This window comes from Pinus tabuliformis, chromosome J, assembly GCF_031772625.1.
Source record: "Pinus tabuliformis cultivar Carrire ecotype Pingquan chromosome J, CPIR1, whole genome shotgun sequence".
Taxonomy (NCBI): Eukaryota; Viridiplantae; Streptophyta; class Pinopsida; order Pinales; family Pinaceae; genus Pinus; species Pinus tabuliformis.
The window spans coordinates 959,238,267-959,258,842 of NC_142295.1; the positions used below are offsets into that span (position 1 = coordinate 959,238,267).

The 20,576-nt window shown below is 40.1% G+C and overlaps 1 protein-coding gene across 1 annotated transcript in view; it reads right to left on the bottom strand.

The window, feature by feature from the left end:
• The window catches only part of LOC149230005 (nuclear pore complex protein), a 396,423-nt gene that overhangs the window by 194,908 nt on the left and 180,939 nt on the right, over positions 1-20,576 (bottom strand). Inside the window, exon 12 of the mRNA XM_089381174.1 lies at positions 11,979-12,137. Coding sequence (XP_089237300.1) covers positions 11,979-12,137 — 159 coding nt within the window. The remainder of the gene's footprint in view (positions 1-11,978; positions 12,138-20,576) is intronic.

The window sequence follows — 20,576 nt, forward strand, 5'->3', positions numbered from 1 at the left end:
AAATAGCATCCTGCAACTCATAGACCATGATCCATATGTCTAAAAATAGACAATCTAAAAGTAGACTTTGCACCAAAAATAGCCTACGGGCCCACTTAGTGAAGGCGACTTCTTTTCACTAAGCTCCATCATCTTGTTGCATTTTCAACAAGCATTGCGCCACAAAGATTATACCTTGTGGGGTTGGAAACTTTTCCCACATTTAGGTGTACATTTTAGGCGACAACACACTCCACAATCTAATTGAGCATATGCAACATTTTAGCATTATATATGTGCCCAAAGCAAGTATTTTATCATATACGAATATCAATGTGTTCAAGCATCTAACAAGGGGCATGGAACATTGTTCTAGCCATGTTTTTAGAGCCCATTATGTTAATTTCTAAGCACCAAGTTCAGATTTAAGCTTCCTACAGCTCTTTTATCCCCATAAATTACTTTAATTCCGCAAATAAATTTTCTATTGTTAAATAAAGTCTCAAAAACGTAAAACATAAATGCTCTACTACTTTTAACTCAGAAAATTAGAAGCAGAGTTTCACTAAAAATCAGTAACAAAAAATACAATGAAATTGCCCTAAACAAATTCTCCTTCATTAAATTTTGGCCTTGAAAATTAGGGGCTCCCTTAGCACAGAAATTGGCCGGCAAAATAGAGAAATTACAACACAAACAAACCTAGAAATATTCAAAAAAAATCCATTGGTAGCAATCTCCTTCTCCCACACGTGCCAAAACACCCTACTCAGCCTCCCACATGTGGCTGATCATTGTCCTTGCACTTTGGTAAAATTTTGTAGCTCTTTTCCTATGTCTTCATCCTCTCCAACCTACAAATCTTCATCCTCTTCATCCTACAAATAGCTCTCACAAGTCTACTGGAATCTCTCCAAATGAATGTGTCTTCATCCTCTCGCCTAGGCTCCTTTTATATTTCAAATTGAGCAAAATCCCTAACCCTCAATCGCCAAAGCAATACACGGCTAGGATTAAATCCTAACCCACTTAGTTCAATGGTTGAGATTAGATCTAAGTCACTTCAATAATTAAATATTTATCCTTACAAATTTGCTAAATTAGCCAACATGTAGTGAGGCGGTAGAATTTTGCCCTAGTTTTATCTTGCTTTCTTCTTCAAGAAGGAAAAGGGCTAGGGTTTTCAATGAGTTTTCAAATATTGAACACAATTAAATAATTGCAATATACGGATAAGAATACAATATCAGTTCTTCACAATGCAATTTAATAACCCTTCGTCCAATAATAAAATCCAAATTACAAGTAGAATAATGATCTCACAATATTCTAATACAGCTCCACATATAATACCTAAACCAACAAATCCTTGGTAATTTACTCTACAGTAGAATAGTAAGAAAAAAAACTAAAATCCATATGTTCTCACACTAGCACTTGTCGGCGTTGGATTCCTACAACAGTACAATTGTACGACTTTTATTTAATAGTTAACCCTTGAAGAAATTTATGCGTACACTTGCTTCAATTCAGTCGAAATCACAAAAGAACGCTCTATTTTACAGGTTTAAAACTGATTTGGAAATCATGTTCTTGTCACAGAGCAGCACTATATTTTCTCTGATTCAAGTACTTTAGTTACCCGAATTCAAATCCATCCGTGTAAGCTTTTGAGCCCTCTCGTCTATCGGAAAAGATGAATCGTTACAATTTTGTTGATCTTCCTTTCGGATTAGGGTTTTGCTTCAGAACTTAGGTATTAAACTTTATTTTTTATATCTTGTAAGATCAATACTCCTACTTGGCTCCTCGTTGTGTTATGCTCCACCTATTGTAGGTTTTAATGCCCCTCGATGATCGTTCTCAAAATCGTGTTGCTACTTCCAAGGTTTAAGACCAAGTTGGGAACATTCGCTACTTCTTTAGAGCCTTCGTTGACCTATCCATAATTTTAGGCGACGAAGCAGAGGCTGAAAGGACCTCGTTGCCTTAACCAAAATTCTAATTCCAATTAGTCCAGGAAGGTCGAAATAAAAAACAAAACTCTTGTGCCCAAAACAGAGTATAGTCTCCAAATTTTCGTTGCCTCAGATAAATCCTCTTGCCCGAGACAAAGTGGAATAAGATGTCAACTAGGGTACAATCTTTCACCACCGAAATTGACAAAGAAAAGAAGGCGTTTAAACCCTCAAAGCTAATGCTCAAAAATAGATGAAATGATCCACACTTGATGCCTCCATATGAATTCAAACCTCCTCTATTTATAGATTTTCTAAGGGGTTTCATCTCTTTTCAATTGATTGAGTGACCCTTACTCAAAACCCCAGTTTTTTGTTTTTTCACCTAGTAGACCCAAATTTTGCCCAATAATTGGCATTTATGGTTTTTATCCCCTTTATGGATAACTATAGCCCACCGGGATGGATAGGTTAATAAGTCCTATTTGTCCTCAATTTGTAAAGCACATTACACAACAATAAGCAATTACTTCATTAATGTGGTTTTCCTAAGTTAGACTTTGGAAAGAAATGAAATTAGATGTCTCTCTCAAACAACCACCTAAAGAGGACTTCTCCTACACGAAAGACACTAGCCTATGCAGAAGACCTTCCAAAGCTACAAAAACAATACATTAAGCAAACATTGCTCATATGCTTGAACAAAATTCCAAATAACTATATTGTTGCTCCCATTGTTACAAGGTTACAATTATACATTCATATCATTGTAAAGTGTGTGTTCTAGTTAATGGATCAATGCACAAGTTAAGGGACAATAGGTCTCAAGACTCAAAACCTTGAATGTGTAAATCGGACATAATCAAAACTTAGTATGCAGTGTTGGTACCAATTAGGCTTAAATAAAGATCAATCAACCTTCAACAAAACACACACACACACACATATATGAGTTTTTGTCCAATGTAGTGCATTGTAGTTAACAGTCAATAATCATAGATTTGGAGCAATTATATCTATTTTTTATTTTTGGTAGCTTGGGAGGTACTCCAAGCCTGGAGGATCGAGGGTTTGGAGGAAGGAGCTCCACAAGTGGCCTTGTGGGCTTGAAACCCAAGCTTGGGGTTTTGCACCCATCGATGTTGGGGACAAAACCATGGAGATATTTTGACATGTGATGGATGAGGATGATAGTGCACATCGAGACGAATCCGACGCATCGAAAATCATCTGATTTTGAGTTGTGGTTGAAGAGATATGAATTTTTGAAGTTAAGTATGGGCAAATTGTTTGGAGAAGTACGGTCGGCCTTGACATGAGGTGGCCCTTTCCTGGGCTAGATGCTGCCTAGAGACTTGTATGAAAAGAGGTGAGTTGGACCTCCTTTCCTAGTTGCCTCCTTCTCTGCCTAGAGACTTGTATGAAATCCAAGTGCATCCAAACAAAATAGCTTTGAAATCAGACAGAGAAGGAGGCAACTAGGACGCAAGTGTTGGAGCTCGAGTTTTGAGGGAGGATACTTTTGTTGAAGGTGCAGATTTCTGAGCAGCAGAGCCGCAGCTCTAAGGCACCTTGCGTGGAGGCAAGGAGGATGATTTAGGGCAGTTTATCCCTTGAATGGAGTGCGAGTTTCTTGCAGGTCCTAGCCGCAGTTAAAGGTAAGGTTTTTGGAGTATTTTTTGTGTGTGTTTGTGTGTGGGATCTCTGCTACAAGTGGTCGCAGACTGTTGTAGCAAACAACAGGTGATTGGAGAAGGGTTGGGGGTCATGAGGCCTTGTGGAGGAGGCTCTCAAGAGGCCACATTCATCTCCAAGAACAACGCAGGTGTACAAAGCTATTGACACTCCAAATAGCAGTTTTCTTGTGCCTTGACGTAGCCCTGGGTTGTCGTAGCAAGTTGTACAAAGTTGGGTGGTTTTGTGAGGTTTCCAAGACCTACAATAATGCTGGAAGAAGACTAGAAAGGCAGTGAAGGAGAGGCAAAAATTTGGACAACAAAACAATGATTTTGGAGCTGTGGTTTAGGGTTGTTGTGTGCCCTAAGCAATCTTATGCGTGCACAAAAATCGAAGGCAAGGTGGCAGCAACAGGGAATTGCAAATGTCATCTTGATTTGATGATTGGATGCTAGAGGATGAGGGTCCTAGGAGAGGACATGCTAAGAAGTATGTTGGCAGCCAAGAGGAGGGGTTTCCTAGATGATTGGATGCCCTAACTAGGAGCAGATGCTACAACAGGATTGGTTTGTTGGAGGGAAACATGAGAGTAGACCAAGTGTGGACGTGGATTGGGCATTTATGGTCTGCTAGAGGACAACGTGATAGTGGCCAAGTTGGAGCCCGGTGTGCACCATCTTCATGGACTTAGGTGATTGCTAGAGTGGCAGTGGTTGAGCTCAAGGTTTGATCAGCCAGAGGAGCAGTTAAGCAGTCGCAGACTTGTGTGTGGATAAGAACTTCTACAACAGATGATGGTCAGTCCTCCTAGCTCATGTTCATTGTGGGAGATGGGCATCTTGCGGTGATAGGTGACAACCCTCCGTGCCTTATGTTGGTCTTCATTGGAGTAGGGCAAGAAGACCATAGTGGGTTGAAGTCCATGAGTAGCTGAGGAACAGCAGTGGGTAGATTGAGAGTTGTTCACAAACAGAGTTGTTAACAACTCAACAAGAGTCTCAACATGTTGTGCCCTTGATGGACTAAGACACAACTAGTGAGCAGATTGGATAGGCGAGATTCAATGGCCAAATGGACTTGGATCATTGGCAGAGGCAGTGTTGCAGATCGGGAGACGAAGGATCAGGCAAGTACAAGGTACGACCGAAAGGAGCTGAGAGAGCATGCGACAACCAGATGGTCAAAGTATCTAGTTGAGGGTAGATTGGTTGTCCATGGGTTGACACCAAGCCCCAGTTTGTATTCTTGTATCATTGGACGTATGAGGGCCATTATCCCTAGTACGGGAGCCCTAAACTGTTGTATTATTTAGTTGGATTAATATAACGAAGTTGGGTTATTGTACACATTTGTAAAAAGTTGTCTATATTTTGTGCACTAGTAGATTTACTGTTGTTTATATTCCGTTGTGCAAAGTAGTTTCGTTGTGATTCTTGGTTTGGGAGCGTCAGAGATTTAAGACTATCCCAGACACCAAGATCGTGGAAAAACAACATATATATATATGAGTTTTCGTCCAACAAAGAATGTTGTAGTTGGCAATCAATAATCATAGGTTTGGGGATATATATATATATATATATATGTTTTCGCTCAACGAAGAACGATGTAGCTAATAGTCAATAATTATAGGTCTGGAGCAATTGACTATGGATAGTTTAGTAGTGTATGGGTGTAAGTTTGTTCACACAATTTCCGAATAGAGCATGCAATGCTAATATCAAGCCAATTGGGAATCAAATCAATGTTGAGGTAAAATGAATTGGTGTATACATGCAATGGTATTTGTTATAGCCTATCATTTACTTAAGCAAACACCAACCAGTCCATAAGCTCAATATGTCGCAATTGAATTCCAATGATATGGTGAATCAAACTAAATTAGTGATTTAACATTCGCATTGAAAACCCAAATGGGAAAACCTACAAAGAGGTGTTGCAGATATAGCTAGATGCTTTAGTACTTTTCCGTGATCTTTGACATTTAACAGTCAACCTAGGTAAAGGCAAGGTGATAATCTTCAATGCATCAAAGAAAACTCTATCAAAACACCAATTCCTTTTCAAGGGCCTCACTTTAATCTTTGACATGCTTGTCAATCTCTCACAAAGGTTATGGATCCTTTGTTGCTCTTGAGAGATTGGGTTTCCGTCATTGTTTTCAAGGCATTCCGTCCAACATGATTCTTATGGATTCCCTTATTCAACCCACAGTTCTCTATGGCCCAAAGGTTTGAGGTCCTTATTTATTAGAGGTCGATTGGGCTTAAATTAAGAAAGTGCAAACTCTTCTCCTTCAACAAATTATGAGATTCTTACAGATGCATACACATCATCCTTGTAGAGTTTGGTACTCACCCATTTCGGCTCAAGACTATTTTTTGTCTATTTCACTCCTGCATTACGTTCAGAGTTTCATCAATGCAATGAAGGGTGGAGACCAATACCCATACTTGGCCTATTTCCCCTCAAAGTCCATTACCTTGTCTCACCGTCATGGTCCCACCAAGCGCTAGTTTGCAGGGTTCAAAGACCTTCTAAAGTCTCTTGGTATCTCAATGGATCAACTTCCTCCATTCAGATACGCCATGGATTCACCAGGCCACCCCCTACCTAATAGATAGGAATTGTATAGTATCCTTTGAGATCACATATATAGACAATTTGTGCAGGTCACTTCGACAAACCCTCGAGGCAGGTTACAGTCAAAAATGGCCGCCTATAGTTTCCTTTGAGATCATATATACAGACAATTTGTGCAGGTCACTTCGAAAAACCCTCAAGGCAAGTTATGTTCAAAAATAGTTGCCTATGTTGGACACATCATAAAGGTCGGGGGGATTCATTATCCAACCTGGATACACTTGTTACCATTAGACACACCCTCTTTGTATCCCCTTATGCCAGTTCCAAGTGGACTCACATAAACTTCAAGTTGAGACGAACCATTAGACTGTACAAGCAAAGAGGTATGCTAGTTGGGCCATCTTCATGAAGTAGACACAGAGGAGCATTTCATATTCTGCCACCCCATTTCTTATGAGATTCATGGGAAAATCCATTGTTTGTTCAGGGGGATCCAGACCCTATCCAATATCTTCCGTACCCAAACTAGAGATGTCTAGCCCTTTACATGCAAGAGGCTCTCAAACTTCATGTCCACATTCTCTAGCCACCTCCTAGCTTCAATCCCACTCAGTTGATTACTTCCTTCTATCTGGTGCCCCCATCAACTGAGGGCACCAAGCAACAAACTAATCACAACATTGCATTTGACTCTAGATCGAAAGGACATGAGGGAGCATCCCTACTCCCCAAAGACCTCAAAGACATTTCCAAACTAAATCTCTTTCCAAAAGGAAAACAAGATCACCCAGAAACCAGTAGTGGGATATTTCTTCTAGACAGCAACACAGCGAGCAATCCAAATCCTCCTACAGCTCTTCCTTGGGACACTATTCTATCTCGAGTTTTCTTCCTTCAACCTTGAATGTTAGGAGAGATAGATCCAGTAGACCATGATCTAGCTCTTGAATCTTCTCGATTTGTACATCTCCCTCCCATTCTCACTACTAGCACTTGGATCCGAGGGTTTTCTATGTTTTAACATAGACCTCATGCTTCGCTTTTTGTTCTTTATATAGGAGACATTTTGGTACCCTTGCTTTGTATCAATGTCATTGTACTCAGCAGTCCCATTGAAAATTACTATAATTATTTGTATCTTTATCTTTATCTTACTCAACGACAATGTTTTGCAGATTAATCTAAGTTCTCATCAAATGATTGTCCTTGTTCCGCATGGACAAACTCCTCTTGTCCTCCAATCTTTGAGCAAACTTCAATCCAAATCCTCATTCTTCTGCTACTGCACCCTTTTTCTTCAGCTAAAAAGTGAGTGAATGCATCATTAGTGAGCACTTAGAGATCACTTCCATGGAGAAGCTCTAATTCTATCGTGGCTTTGTGGGGAAGTAAAACTCTTGGGAAGGATCCAATCCCATTCAACTTCTTTTTCTATGTAGCTTGGATCTCTCGAAAATGTCTTTATAGCTCTAGAAATAAAGAGTGACATTGTTCGTGGTTAGTTTATCAATTTGGATGTACTTGTTTGCTAGTTCTCTTCCCTTCATTGTTGCACAAATGAGGTTTAACCTCTAATTGTGTGATTTTTTTCTTTCTTGACTCCAAGTCCCTTGGGATTTGAGCATCGATCCATCAAAAAGAAATAAACAACATTTATTTAATGTTTTACAGTGGTCATATTCACATGTTTGTAGGCTAATCTTGTAGGTTTGAAAGTGCAAATCCCTGGTTTACACAAAAAACAAGGTTTGAGGATAATTTGTGTAAATTTGTACATTTGAGCTTGTTGTTTGCTTCTTTAATACGTAGAAATCTAATTTACAGCAAGTTTTTTTCTAAAATCTGAGCTTGTTTTGGGTGGTTAGCATTCATATTTTACCTTGGATATTCTAGAAGGTCCCTATTGTGGCTAGCATGCACTAGCCTGACACAAAGACGAACTGGAACATGGTAACAGTGATCTGATTCCTAGTCAGCTTGTTATCAAACAATTTCAAGTAGTAAAAGCCCCTTATTTCCTTGATATGGCTTCGATCAAGTTCAAGCTATTCTCCAAGGTCATCTAGGAAGTCGCTATGCCCTCTCACCCTTACACCTTCTGACACCTCTCCCATGCTCCCAAACCAAGCTCCTATGCAATGCACCACTGGTATGATGAGGAGTGTAAGCTCCTCCACAAGCAATTCCAATGCCCTCACTTTTATGACCCCCCTCTCAGTCCCTGCCTTCGAAAAGCTTATGGATATCTCTTTTGTGGTAAAAGGCAGCAATTCCTTTTGATTGAGAAAGATTAACATTGGCAAGTGCTCTTTCATTCTCCTAAAACATTTTGGTGTATCCTTTTTCCAAGACAAACTGCTCTCCCCCCTAACTTGGATTCTCAATTCAATTTTTCTCTTGCTACATCCCACACCCATACCGGGAGCAGCCTCCAATCCACATCGTATCCCTTGCTCCTTGTCATATATTCTCTCAAGGAGGACCAGGAGAGTCCTCAAGATTATGAGCACTATATAGGCTCCTAATGAGTAAGGATTTCAGGTAACTTCCTCAACACAGTATCAACTTTTTCAATTCCCACATTACTAATTTCCTTTTTTTGTTGTTTCTTTTGGATTTCCAGAGTCCTATTCCTATCATACCCTGATTTCAAATCAGTAGTTAGCTCAAGTCTAAGCAATCACGGGACCATTGTGATCAAACACACATTTGTCAAGCTTTATGCCATAGTGATTCACTTGTGGCTATCCAATGCTTGACCAAAGACACCTTAGGGCCAGAGCAAAACCAATTTATGCTTGGGTAATTATGAATATAACTATGTAAAAGTAATAAATATAGATAATAAATAATAAACGTAATAATATGTAAATAAGCAATAATTAGTTAAACAAAGAGGCATGTCTAAGGAGACATGACCGTTCATAAAGGGACACCTGCTTGGTATATAAACAGGCCCCTGAATTAAAGTGAATAAGAATGATGATACAATTGAGAGTGAGGGGCCTACTTATATACCAAGCAAGTGTCCCTTTCTGAACGGTCATGTCTCCTTAGACATGCCTCTTTGTTTAACTAATTATTTCTTATTTACATATTATTATGTTTATTATTTATTATCTATATTTATTACTTTTACATAATTATATTCATAACATTGTCTTCCTCTTCAAAAAGCTTTGTCCTCAAAGCTTGTTGATGAAAGGGCTTGATCTCTTTTTCTGCTACGAATGTCTTCTCGTCTCGGGACAGTCATCTTTGTCGATACAAGTTGATATGATCCTTGGAGTGATATATAAAATTGTCGCACGGAAGAAGGATCTGACCATCCTAAATTAATCTTTTGTGAAATCTTTTGATTACTGGAAACTTGTGATGAACTGTTATCACTGGACTGAGTTGTGCGCACTTCAGTATTCTTCGAAACATAAGTTTGTTGTTTATGTTCTGAGTGATACGGATTCGTAGATTGATTGAAATGTTTGTTCTTGTGATTCGAATGTAGATAAAGAGTTCTTTTGGTTTCCCTTATCATGTGTGTGGCAAGATTCTGATTTACTTCAGGTTCTGATGTCGTCGAGTTGGTTACAAAATCTTCACTTGGAATTTCCTTCGTCTCAACATCTGAGTGTGTTTTTTCTTTAACTGACGTGTCTTCTTCTTGAGTTGTGATATTCACTAGATCATATTCATTCCATTTTCTTCAACTTGAATTTCTTTATTTGAAGAATTCAACGCTTCCTTCTCAATAAGTTGTTGTACCTTATTTTCCAACGACTTTTTGTCCTTCTTAAGCTTCTTAATTTGTGTTAATAATTTTTCACTATGGTCTTTAAGCCGAGAAACTTCTTCATTTTGATCAAAAGTGATTTTGTCAATTTCTTTTGCATATTTTGTAATACTTTTTTACCTTCTTGAAAAATTACTTTTGAAATATCTTGTATGTCTTCGGGTGTTACTGAATTTGGCTTCAGCGTAACATCTTGGAGTGTTATTTTCTTCTTCCTGTAGGAAAATGTTAAAAACTTCTTTTTCGTATTTAAGATGAAGGATCCAAGAGTTTCCATCCAGGGTGAACCCAAAATAATGTCACATTGATTGCTTCGTAGGGTTTGAACTGAGAATTGCGATGTAAATGTATAATCCCCAATGTTTAACTGTAAATTGGTTATGTCATATTTTTTGTTTCCAAAACAGTGTAATTTTTCGATTATATTTTACTCTGGAATCACTAATTGGTTTGCGATTTTAGGCGTTATATAATTTTTATCTTCAGCAGGAGAGATAGCAATAGTGACATCCTTTTCCGCAATAGAACCTTTAATTCTAAATAGCACTGAAGCATAATTACGTGAAATTTCTAGAAATCTTCCTTCCTTCAATTCCGAATTAGATGCCATTTTGCTTGTCAGATGAACTTGGGGTTTTTAGAAATAACTCTTTCTAAAATATTACTATTATATCTTTCACACCACCTTCTAATGAATCACTCCTTTTATTTTTCTTTTAGTCTTTTTTGTGTTATATTTGAATTTTAACCTTTTGTCTCTCCTAATTAATAACTAGATTTCAAAAAAGTACCTTTCTCCAACTTCATTAAATTTATTCTTTCCTCTATCTATCTATATATATATATATATATATATATATATATCAAATTGCAATTTCTTTAATCTTTAAATAAGGACTTCAATATTTCTATAATGCAAGTCACATTATCGATCATATATAAAGGGTCACGACTTATAAACCAGCCCTGAGGGTTAGCTCAATTGGTCGAGTCCCCGTCATTGAAGTACTTTTGCTATTGAGAGGTCATGGGTTCCACTCTCTCCACACTCTCGGGGTCAAGCTCTATGGTTGAACCGGAAGGAAGTGATCCCTTCGGGTGGATTTGCTTGGTACAAATATTCTGTGGACATAGCGGTCACTAATATCCAGGGTCTCTGAACCACAGCTAAAAAAAAAAAAAACTCTACAAAGATAAATAACCTCATATATATATGTGTGTGTGTGTTTCCCAAATTTCTAAAATTTTGAATGCCACTTTTACAAAACTTTTACCCATTTTAGAAACCACTCCCTCTTTCTTGGTTCAGGCAACTCACTGTTAACATAGATCTTGGAAACTTACATATGCTCTCACATCAAGCTACGAACATATACATTTCCTACAAAATATGAAACAGTTAAATTAACTTAAAAGAACCAGTTGAATTCCAGACAAAATATAATTAGATGTCTACCTACATCCAATGAGGAAGGCATACCAGAAATTAACCATATATTATGAGAAACATCTCTGAAACCAACTAACAAGAGAAGCTGGACAGAGAACACTCAGCACAAATATACTCCCATTTCTTGTCATCATAACCTATTGATCCTAGGCAAAACGTGGGCCTTCTCTATTGTAGATTGACTCAATTATCTACTTTATAAATACAAATTCTGGTTGTATATTTGATATATCATTTTTCTCTGTCACTTATTTGTAATAAATAAAGGCAAGTTCTGGTTATGCAACGAGTATTGTGAATCTGTGATGAATCACTAAATGTCGTTTCCATATCTACGAACATTAATATGTTCACAGTTTTTCAACCTTGATGTTCTTAACTCCACAAGATATTTAAAATTACACGCGCACACATAAATACTGATTACATTATTGTCCACCTTAGTTTGCCACAAAAGCTAAAAGAATAAGAAAGCTAGAGCCTAAATGAGAGCATAAATATACATTCAGACAGCAAAAGAACAGGAACAATGTGGCACCTGATCTTCTGGATGAATACGAGCTTGTTCCCGTGTTGGCGCATCAAAATCCAAATGGTGGACAAGCATTGAACTCCCAGACCTTTTTCTTAATAGCCGCTGTGTTTGATGCCAGACACCTGACTTGTGAAGATAAGAACCAGTATACCATCCTTTTACCTGAAAATGGTGTTGGCACAATGGAATTAATAACCATCAAGGATAATGCATGAAGAAGACTTGCATTTTCCAAGAAAAAGAGAAACATTCAAGGTGAAGCCAACCCTTTTCCCAGAAAATAGTAGATAAAAATGTAGTCAAAATTTCACTTTAGGCAACATACTGCAGAAAAAATAAATCCATTGCATCGTCACAAATCATAGAAAAAGCATGAACTCCATAGCAAACTCTTCAAGAAGAAAAACTACTGCATGCTTTGGGCCCGTTTTTCATAAATTACTCAAAGCACTGAGAAGACCCACTATTCTGTCGCAAAAACAGACATATAAGTCGTAGCACCACCTAAATTTTAGAAATTCATGATTGAAAAAAAAAATATTTGGAACTGTTATCTAAAGTCTTTTGGGATAATTTGGACTGCACCCACTACTACACTCCCACTTAACCTTGCTTCATGTATGATAAAAGATAGTGAAAAGATGCATGCCCTCCTAGTCACAGACATAATTCTACCGGGGTGCATAGTGCTATTGCCCCTTGAAAGTGAATGCATTATGTTATCAAAAATTAATATTCTAATTTCTAATACATTGTAACTATACTTATTGCACATTTGAGAATATATTTCATATTAACAAAAGAGGGAATAATAGGGAAATATGTGCGAAGAGAAAATTTCAAGGAAATTAGGAAATATGAAACTACGAATCTACAAAAGCAACAGAGATTTTGAAGCATGCACGCAGAAATTAAGTGTGATCTACATGTCAAGGAAATTAAAAGAACATCCTTGATCAGCACTCATTCTGGCAGACAGGATAAATGATAAAATATGACTTGATTCTTACTGATTGCTCATATTAAGAACATTCCGCGTTGAAAATTGGCAGCTGAGGGAGCAATTTCCCCGTTAGGGAAGCCCAACAAACCCTAAGGAGACCCCACTTGCACTTGGAAAAAAAAAATTCCACATGGAAAAATATTATTTTTATTACTGGACCAAATCAACTTAAAAAGTGCAAATTGGCCTAGAGGATAAATTTGACCCCCAAGATCACATATAAATAGACCTAACTTCACATCACTTGGAGGCATCTCATCACACATCACATCTTCTTTTATTTGGTTCATACACCTCTGATATTGCAGGGCCGAGTTCACGCATGCAAAAGGAAAGGGCGAGAATTCTGTCGACCAGCTGACTTTCTGTTTTGGGCATCTTTGACCAGAGTTGAAATGGTTGACCGATTTTTTGGATCTGTTTTGGAAGGCCATATTCTGGAAGACTTTGGCCGATTTTACCTGGGCCCTTTGACCATCTTTGACCGCAGATTTGAAGCTAGGATTTCTATAGGTTGACTGTTGACTTTGACCAATTTTTGAGGCAGATTTGAGGACTGTTTTGACTGGGTTTGACTGATCAAAAGAGACCGAATTTATTGTTGCCTTGACCGAAATTTTCTGAGCACTTTGGACCATTGACTTTGACTAGTTAGGGCTGCATTGACTGCTGTTGACTGAACTTTGACAGGGCTGAAATTTGCAGAACTGGTACTTTGACCAGATTTGACTTTTATGCTCATCTTTGATTGGATATTGATTTGTTGACTTGGTTGGTCAAGGCTTTGACCTTTGACTAGTTGTTGGATGTACTTGGACTATGTATCTCTGCTGAACATTTGATGAACATCTAATAGAAGAAGAATTTGGTTGGGTTTTCCCCCTTGTGGGGTTTTCCCAGTCTTTGACCTAAAACTTTGTGTCTCGTTGAACTCAGTTGTCTTCTATTGTGCATAGTGTTTATTGTTCTATCTATAATTGCTTACTGTTATTGGGTGGATGAAAATAAATTAGAAAAATGTGATTGCTACAGAAAGAAGAAGTTGTTAAAGTATTTGTTACAGAATAGAATATTGAAAAATTAACATGGTATCAGAGTTGAGGTGAAGACAAGCCCAAGGAAACAAGAGCAATCACCCTTGAAGACATCTTATCTGCTGCTAAAGGTCATTTGACTACGTCAATATGTCTACCTCATACTTCAAGATTGAGAAGTTGAATGACTCATCCAAATTTGCTCCATGGAGGGCTAGGCTGGATCTGACTTTGGAAGAGAATGATGTCATGGAATATGTTGAAGGCAAGGTACCTGAGCCTCCAGAGAATGCAACTGTTGCTGCCAAGTCCAAGTACAAGAAAGGTGAGATCAAAGCTAAGAAAATCATTATTGATTCTTTGAGAGATCATTTGATCACTTATGTTTCAAAATTGAAGAAGTCCAAGGAAATGTATGATAAGCTGATTGGGATGTATGAAGTCAACAACTTGAGCCAAATTCTTGCTTTGAAGAATCAACTCAAGGACATCAAGATGAACAAGGGTGAGACCATTCAAGCATACTTCATGAGGATATCTCAACTCAAGGATCAACTTTTGACTGCTGGAGAGATTGTATCTGATAGAGAGTTGGTGTTGATCTCCCTTGGAGGTCTTCCTATGATTTGGGACATTTATCACAACTATTAGCAACAATGACAAGTTTTCCACATTTTATGAGCTCTTACGTAAGTGCACTCAAGAAGAGACCAAGATGCTCTCTAGAGGAAGAATTCAAATGCGTGAAGAGGGAGAACCTATTGCATTTGTTGCTCAAGCCAACAAGAACAAAGAGAAAGGAAGGCCCTCGAATTGGAATACAAGGAAGCAAGGTCAAGGATCCAATAACAACAATCAAGGATTCAAGAACAACAATAGAGGATTCAAGGACATGTCCAACATTCAATACTAAATTTGTCACAAGCATGGTCACTATGCTCGAGATTGTCCGAAAGAAAGAAGTGCTCCCAGGAACAACTACAATCTAAGAAGGAAGAGAGGAGAACCCCCTGCCCGAGAAGAAACTCATCGTCCTCCCAAGAGATCAAGGAACCCAATGTATGATAATAATGCAATTGAAACTCAATCTGAATACTTTCTTATTTCCGCACTTTCTAGTTCCTCTCCTCCAGATTCTTTTGAAAGTTGGTTGATAAATAGTGAGGCTTCTAGACATTTCACTAGTTATAGAGAAATTCTTTCAAACTTGGTTGAGAGAGAGTTTGATTTGAAGATAATACTTGGAGACAATTCTACCTATCCTGTGAAGGGGTTTGGATCTGTTTCTTTTCATTTGAACTATGGTCAAATCATACATCTACATGATGTCTTATATGTGTCAGGATTGAAGAAGAACCTTGTCTCAATTTCTGCCATGGAAGACAAGGGTTTCAAGGTTGCATTCATTAATGGAAACGTCCTTGCTTGGCCAAGGAGAACTAGCATGAGAGATGCCTTCACACTTGGGACTAGAAATGAAGGCCTATATAAAGTTTGTGGGATCCCTATCCAAGCCTTGGTTCGTGATATTTCTCATCAATGTGAGTTGTGGCATCGAAGATTCGCTCACCTTCATTATGAAGCCTTGCCTAAGGTGAGAAACATTTTTTCTGGAATGCCTTAGATTCAAGTAGATTATAATGGAGTTTGTCAAGGATGTGGAAGTGGAAAACATGTGAAGAGACTATTCCCTTCAAGTAGAAGTGAGACCAATGGAATACTTCAACTTATACATTATGATCTATGTGGACCCATGTCGATGACCTCTCTTGGTGGCTACTTGTACTATATAATCTTTGTGGATGACTTCTCCCACAAGACATGGATTTTCTTCTTGAAGAACAAGGACCAAGCATTTGACATGTTCAGGGACTTCAAGGCACTGGTAGAAAATCAAACCGGGAAGAAGATCAAAATTTTTAGGTTTGACAATGGAGGAGAATTTACTTCAAACAAATTTATTGACTTTTGCAAGAATGCCGGAATCAAGAAGGAGACCATCGTACCATATAACCCTGAACAAAATGTTGTAGTTGAAAGGAAGAACATGACTATCATGGAAGCAGCCAGAGCCATGTTGCATGATCAAAAGCTGCCAAAGTTTCTATGGGGAGAAGTTGCTAACACTGTTGTCTATGTTCAAAATAGAACTCCTCACCAAGTCTTGGGTGACAAGACTCTCGAAGAAGCCTTCACAGGTATAAAGCTCGAAGTTGGACACTTGAGGATCTTTGGTTGCCCCATCTACTTTCATGTGTCAAAGGAGAAGAGGACCAAGCTGGAAGCTTCAGGAAACAAAGGTACTTTTGTTGGTTATTGTGAAAATTCTAAAGCATATAGAATCTATGTACCTGGTCAAAGAAATATAGAGTTAAGTAGGGATCTGACATTTGATGTAGATGTTGCTCCTGGCAAAGCAAGGGACACTCCTCCCCCTACCAATGTTGAGAGAAAGGGAAAGGACATGGATGTACAAGAAGAATCTCTTATGCCTGAGAATGAGCAGGTCTTGTTGATGATCCCATGGAACCCATGGACCCCTTGGATCCCCCTCCATGTGATCCTCCTGCTAGGAAGAGACCATTATGGCTTCATGACACTTTACAAGATGTTGAGAGACATGTTGTTGCAAGAGGAACCTTCAAGGAAAGCAAGAAGCCATGTCGATATCAGGGATATGTTGTAGCTATGAGCAACATGATACAGGTTGAACCATGCACTTTTGAAGAAGCAGTGAAAGAACAAGTATGGAAGGATGTTATGGCCGAAGAATATGAGTCCATCATGAAGAATGATGTGTGGGAAGTGGTTCCAAGACCCAAAGGGAAGTTTGTTGTGACTTTTAAATGGATATACAAAATTAAGCATGGTGTGGATGGAAGTATCAAGAAGTACAAAGTGATATTTGTGGCTAGAGGATTCTCCCAGAAAGAGGGAGAGGACTATGATGAGATTTTTGCACCTGTTGCCCGATATACTACCATCTGATCTATCGTTTCTCTTGTTGCTAGCCAAGGATGGACACTTCATCAAATGGATGTGAAGACCGCATTTCTACATGGCATACTCAAGGAAGAAGTATACTTGGAGCAACCACAAGGCTTTGAGGAACATGACAAGAAGACTTATGTGTGCAAGTTGAAGAAAGATATTTATAGATTAAAGCAATGTTGATTTGGGGTAGCATATGATGTGCTCTAGCCACGAAATTTGGTGGAGAGGTTGGGGCACATGAGATCTCCAATACCCAGAAAGGGTTTGGGCAGATTCTAAACAGTTCAAGAGATATTAAAATAATTAATATTTTTAATGGAGTCCCTAAGTCTAAACTTAGGGAAATTTAAATATTAATGTGAATTAATATAAAACTGTGTTAGAATGGTCCAAAAAAAATGGATCAAGCCGGATCTAATCTTAGCCATTGATTAGGGACTTAATCTCAGCCGTTGATATGTCAACGAGAAAAGTATAAGAGGGGGCTTGAGGGTCACTTGGAGAATATACCAGATGATCAATCATTCTATTCTCTAGAGCGGGGTTTGCTAAGAGAGATAGAATTAGTGATCGGGAGAGCAGCTGAGGGGCATTGAGTACAGAAGAACAGAGAAGGCAGAGATTGTGCCAGGAGAGCAGCGCAACAACCAAGGAGGGTGACGCAGAGCCAGCAAGGGCTCACACAGGGCCACGCAGAGGCAGCCAAGTGTTGCGCAGAGCACCAGAGGGGCCAGCGCAGTTGACGCAGAGGCTCCCAGAGCTAACGCAGGGCCTCCTGGGGCTGACACAAACCAAGAAAGGCTGACGTGGGGCCAGCATGAGACAGAGAGGGGCTGACGCAAACCATATTGGGCAGACGCTGGGGTTGCAGGAGCACTTTTGTGCTGAGGAGCTACCGGAAGGGTTTTCCAAGGTTTCAGCCAGGAGATTTCTCTCAAACTATGAGGTATAGCTGCTAAGGAAATTCTTTGTTGGGTACGCCAATTACGGCACCCAGATTGTACTCTGATATTGCTTAATAAGAAAACCCTCAAATAGCTACACCGGTTTTCCCACATTGGGTCTTTCCAGGGACATTGGTCCAAAAATAATGGTGCCATGCGGTGTGTTTGTTCTTGTTTCTTTTAGTTGCTGATCTGTAATATGTTGAGCATGCACTGGTGTTTATTTTCAGTATTTACTTTGTAAATAACTTGTTAAAGAAAAATTAACAAGTAGGTAGGAATAAATCAGGAAAAGTGCATGAAGGGTTTCTAAATTAAGTAAACTTAGAAACTTCAACATGGTATCAGAGTGTGATTGCAGATCACAGGAGGACTAAAAGACATCAGCCGAGCGGAGCAATAGCAGCAGAAAACAGTTGTCCCGAGGTGACAAAAGTTGTTTCTAGCAACGCAAAAGCCGAGGAGTGTGACGCAGAGCCACGCAGAAGAAGCCGGGAACTGCGCAGAGCATCAGAGAGGCCAACGTTGCCGACACAGAGGGCCAGAGGGCTGACGCAGGGCATCCCAGGGCTGACGTAGACCCATCCAAGGTGACGCAGAGCCAGCATGAGGCAGAGAGGGGCTGACGCAGTTCATAGAGAGGCAGTTGTTGGGGTCTAGAAGGCTGCAGGAATATTGCAGAGTGGAGCTAGTGAGGTATTGTAGTCAGAACAGTACCTGACAGAGCAAGGCTAGAGGAGTTGTTACCGAGGGTTTCTAGCCGAGGAACCTGGATCAACAGTGCAGTTGCACAAGACGATCAGAGTAGGGGGCTTCTCGATAAGCGGCAGAAGGATTTCCAGGAGGGAAATCAAGACTCAGAGGGAGTCCAGAAGAGAACTTCCAAACGGGAAGTAGAGACTCAAAGGAGTCGAACAGAGAACTTCCAAGAGGGAAGTAGAGGAGCGCCATGGCACTCACGGGGTAAGAGACCAGGATACATTGGACGAAGTATCGAACTTCGCAGTCTAGAAGGCCAGAATCTTATCAGTGCTTGACAGGAATCGTGTCAAGAACTTCACCCTAAAGACAATAGCTATCCCAGTCGATCCAAATGATAATGACAAGTACGAAGAGGCGATGGTGAGGGCCAAGTGCATTATCCTTGACGGGGTCAAGGATCATGTGGTACCACATATAGCCGAGAAGGAAACGGCAGTTGAGATGTGGGAGGCTCTCAAGAACCTGTACCAGCATACTTTTGTGCAGAGAAGAATGCTGCTCGAGAACCAGATGAGGTCGTATCAGATGAAGAAGGGTCAAACGATTGACTCCTTCCTCGGAGGACTGAATGAGATCCGAGATCAGTTGACTGCTATAGGAGCGACACCAGATCAGGAGCTTATGGTGAGGACAACCCTGAATGCTGTCTCAGAAGAGTGGGAAGTGTTTGTCCAGAGCATCCTGGGCAGAGGGACTCTCCTACCTTGGGACGAGATGTGGGCAGCTCTTTGCCAGGAAGAGATCAGACGGCAGTCAAAGACAGGTAGTAGCAGCAAAGGGATCAAGGTCAAGCAGGAGGAGGAGGATGTGGCCCTAGCATCTGAGGGAAAGCAGGAGAAGCGGAAGAAGAAAGATCTCTCCAAGATCAAGTGCTTCCATTGTGGGGAGATGGGTCATTATGCGACCTAATGCCCAAGGAAGAAGAGTAAGGGAGAGTCTTCTGAGACTAAGGCAATGCCAGCACGGGCAAAGAAGGAAGTTTTGACAGACGATGATTGTGCCATGAGTGCACACACACCACTTGAGCGGAAGTGGGGAGACATTGAGTTGTAGTTAGATGGACTACAGGCGATGAGGGGCAGGATCCTCGAGGTACCCAGCCTCTTGGATTAGACCTTGCTACGGGAGCCCCGACGAGGAGTAGCAGGACTGGCTGTTATGGGTAGAGACGGATGCAAATGGAGCAGCAGAGCAAGCTACAGTGTAGGAGTCCCGAGACAGCGCAGAGCTAGCAGGTTGCAGCAGTGCGAGAAGCACAGGAGTGTTGCACCAGTGAAGGAAGGCACAGAGAGGTGTGCAACGGTGCAAGATGCAGGGAGTTGTTGCAGCAGCGCAGAGGTCAGAGAGAGGGAGCACTTGTCAGCGACAAAGGGAGCTTCAGCATCAGTGGGTGTCTCTAGCCCAACGGGGAGGTCAGTTGGGAGATCAGTTACTTACTTCTCAAATACTGAGTTGCAGTGCAGCAGTGGGTAGCACGATGCAGCATGATGAGAGGAGGTGCAGTGCAGATGCAGTGCTAGGAGAAAGGACCAGCAACAGCAACGGATGCAGAGGGAGTTGTCATACAGATGCAGCAGTGGCAGTGGCAGAACCACGGGCAGCAGTACAAGATACAGCAGTGCAGAGGATGTTGGGCAGGAAGACCTAGCATCAAGACAGATACCGATGCTGGATGATCAAAGTAATACTCAGTGAGGAGTATTGCTAGAGCACAGTCCTCGCTAAGAGGGAGTGTTGATTTGGGGTAGCATCGGATGTGCTCTAGCCACAAAATTTGGTGGAGAGGTTGGGGCACATGAGATCTCCAATACCCAAAAAGGGTTTGGGTAGATTTTAAACAGTTCAAGAGATATTAAAATAATTA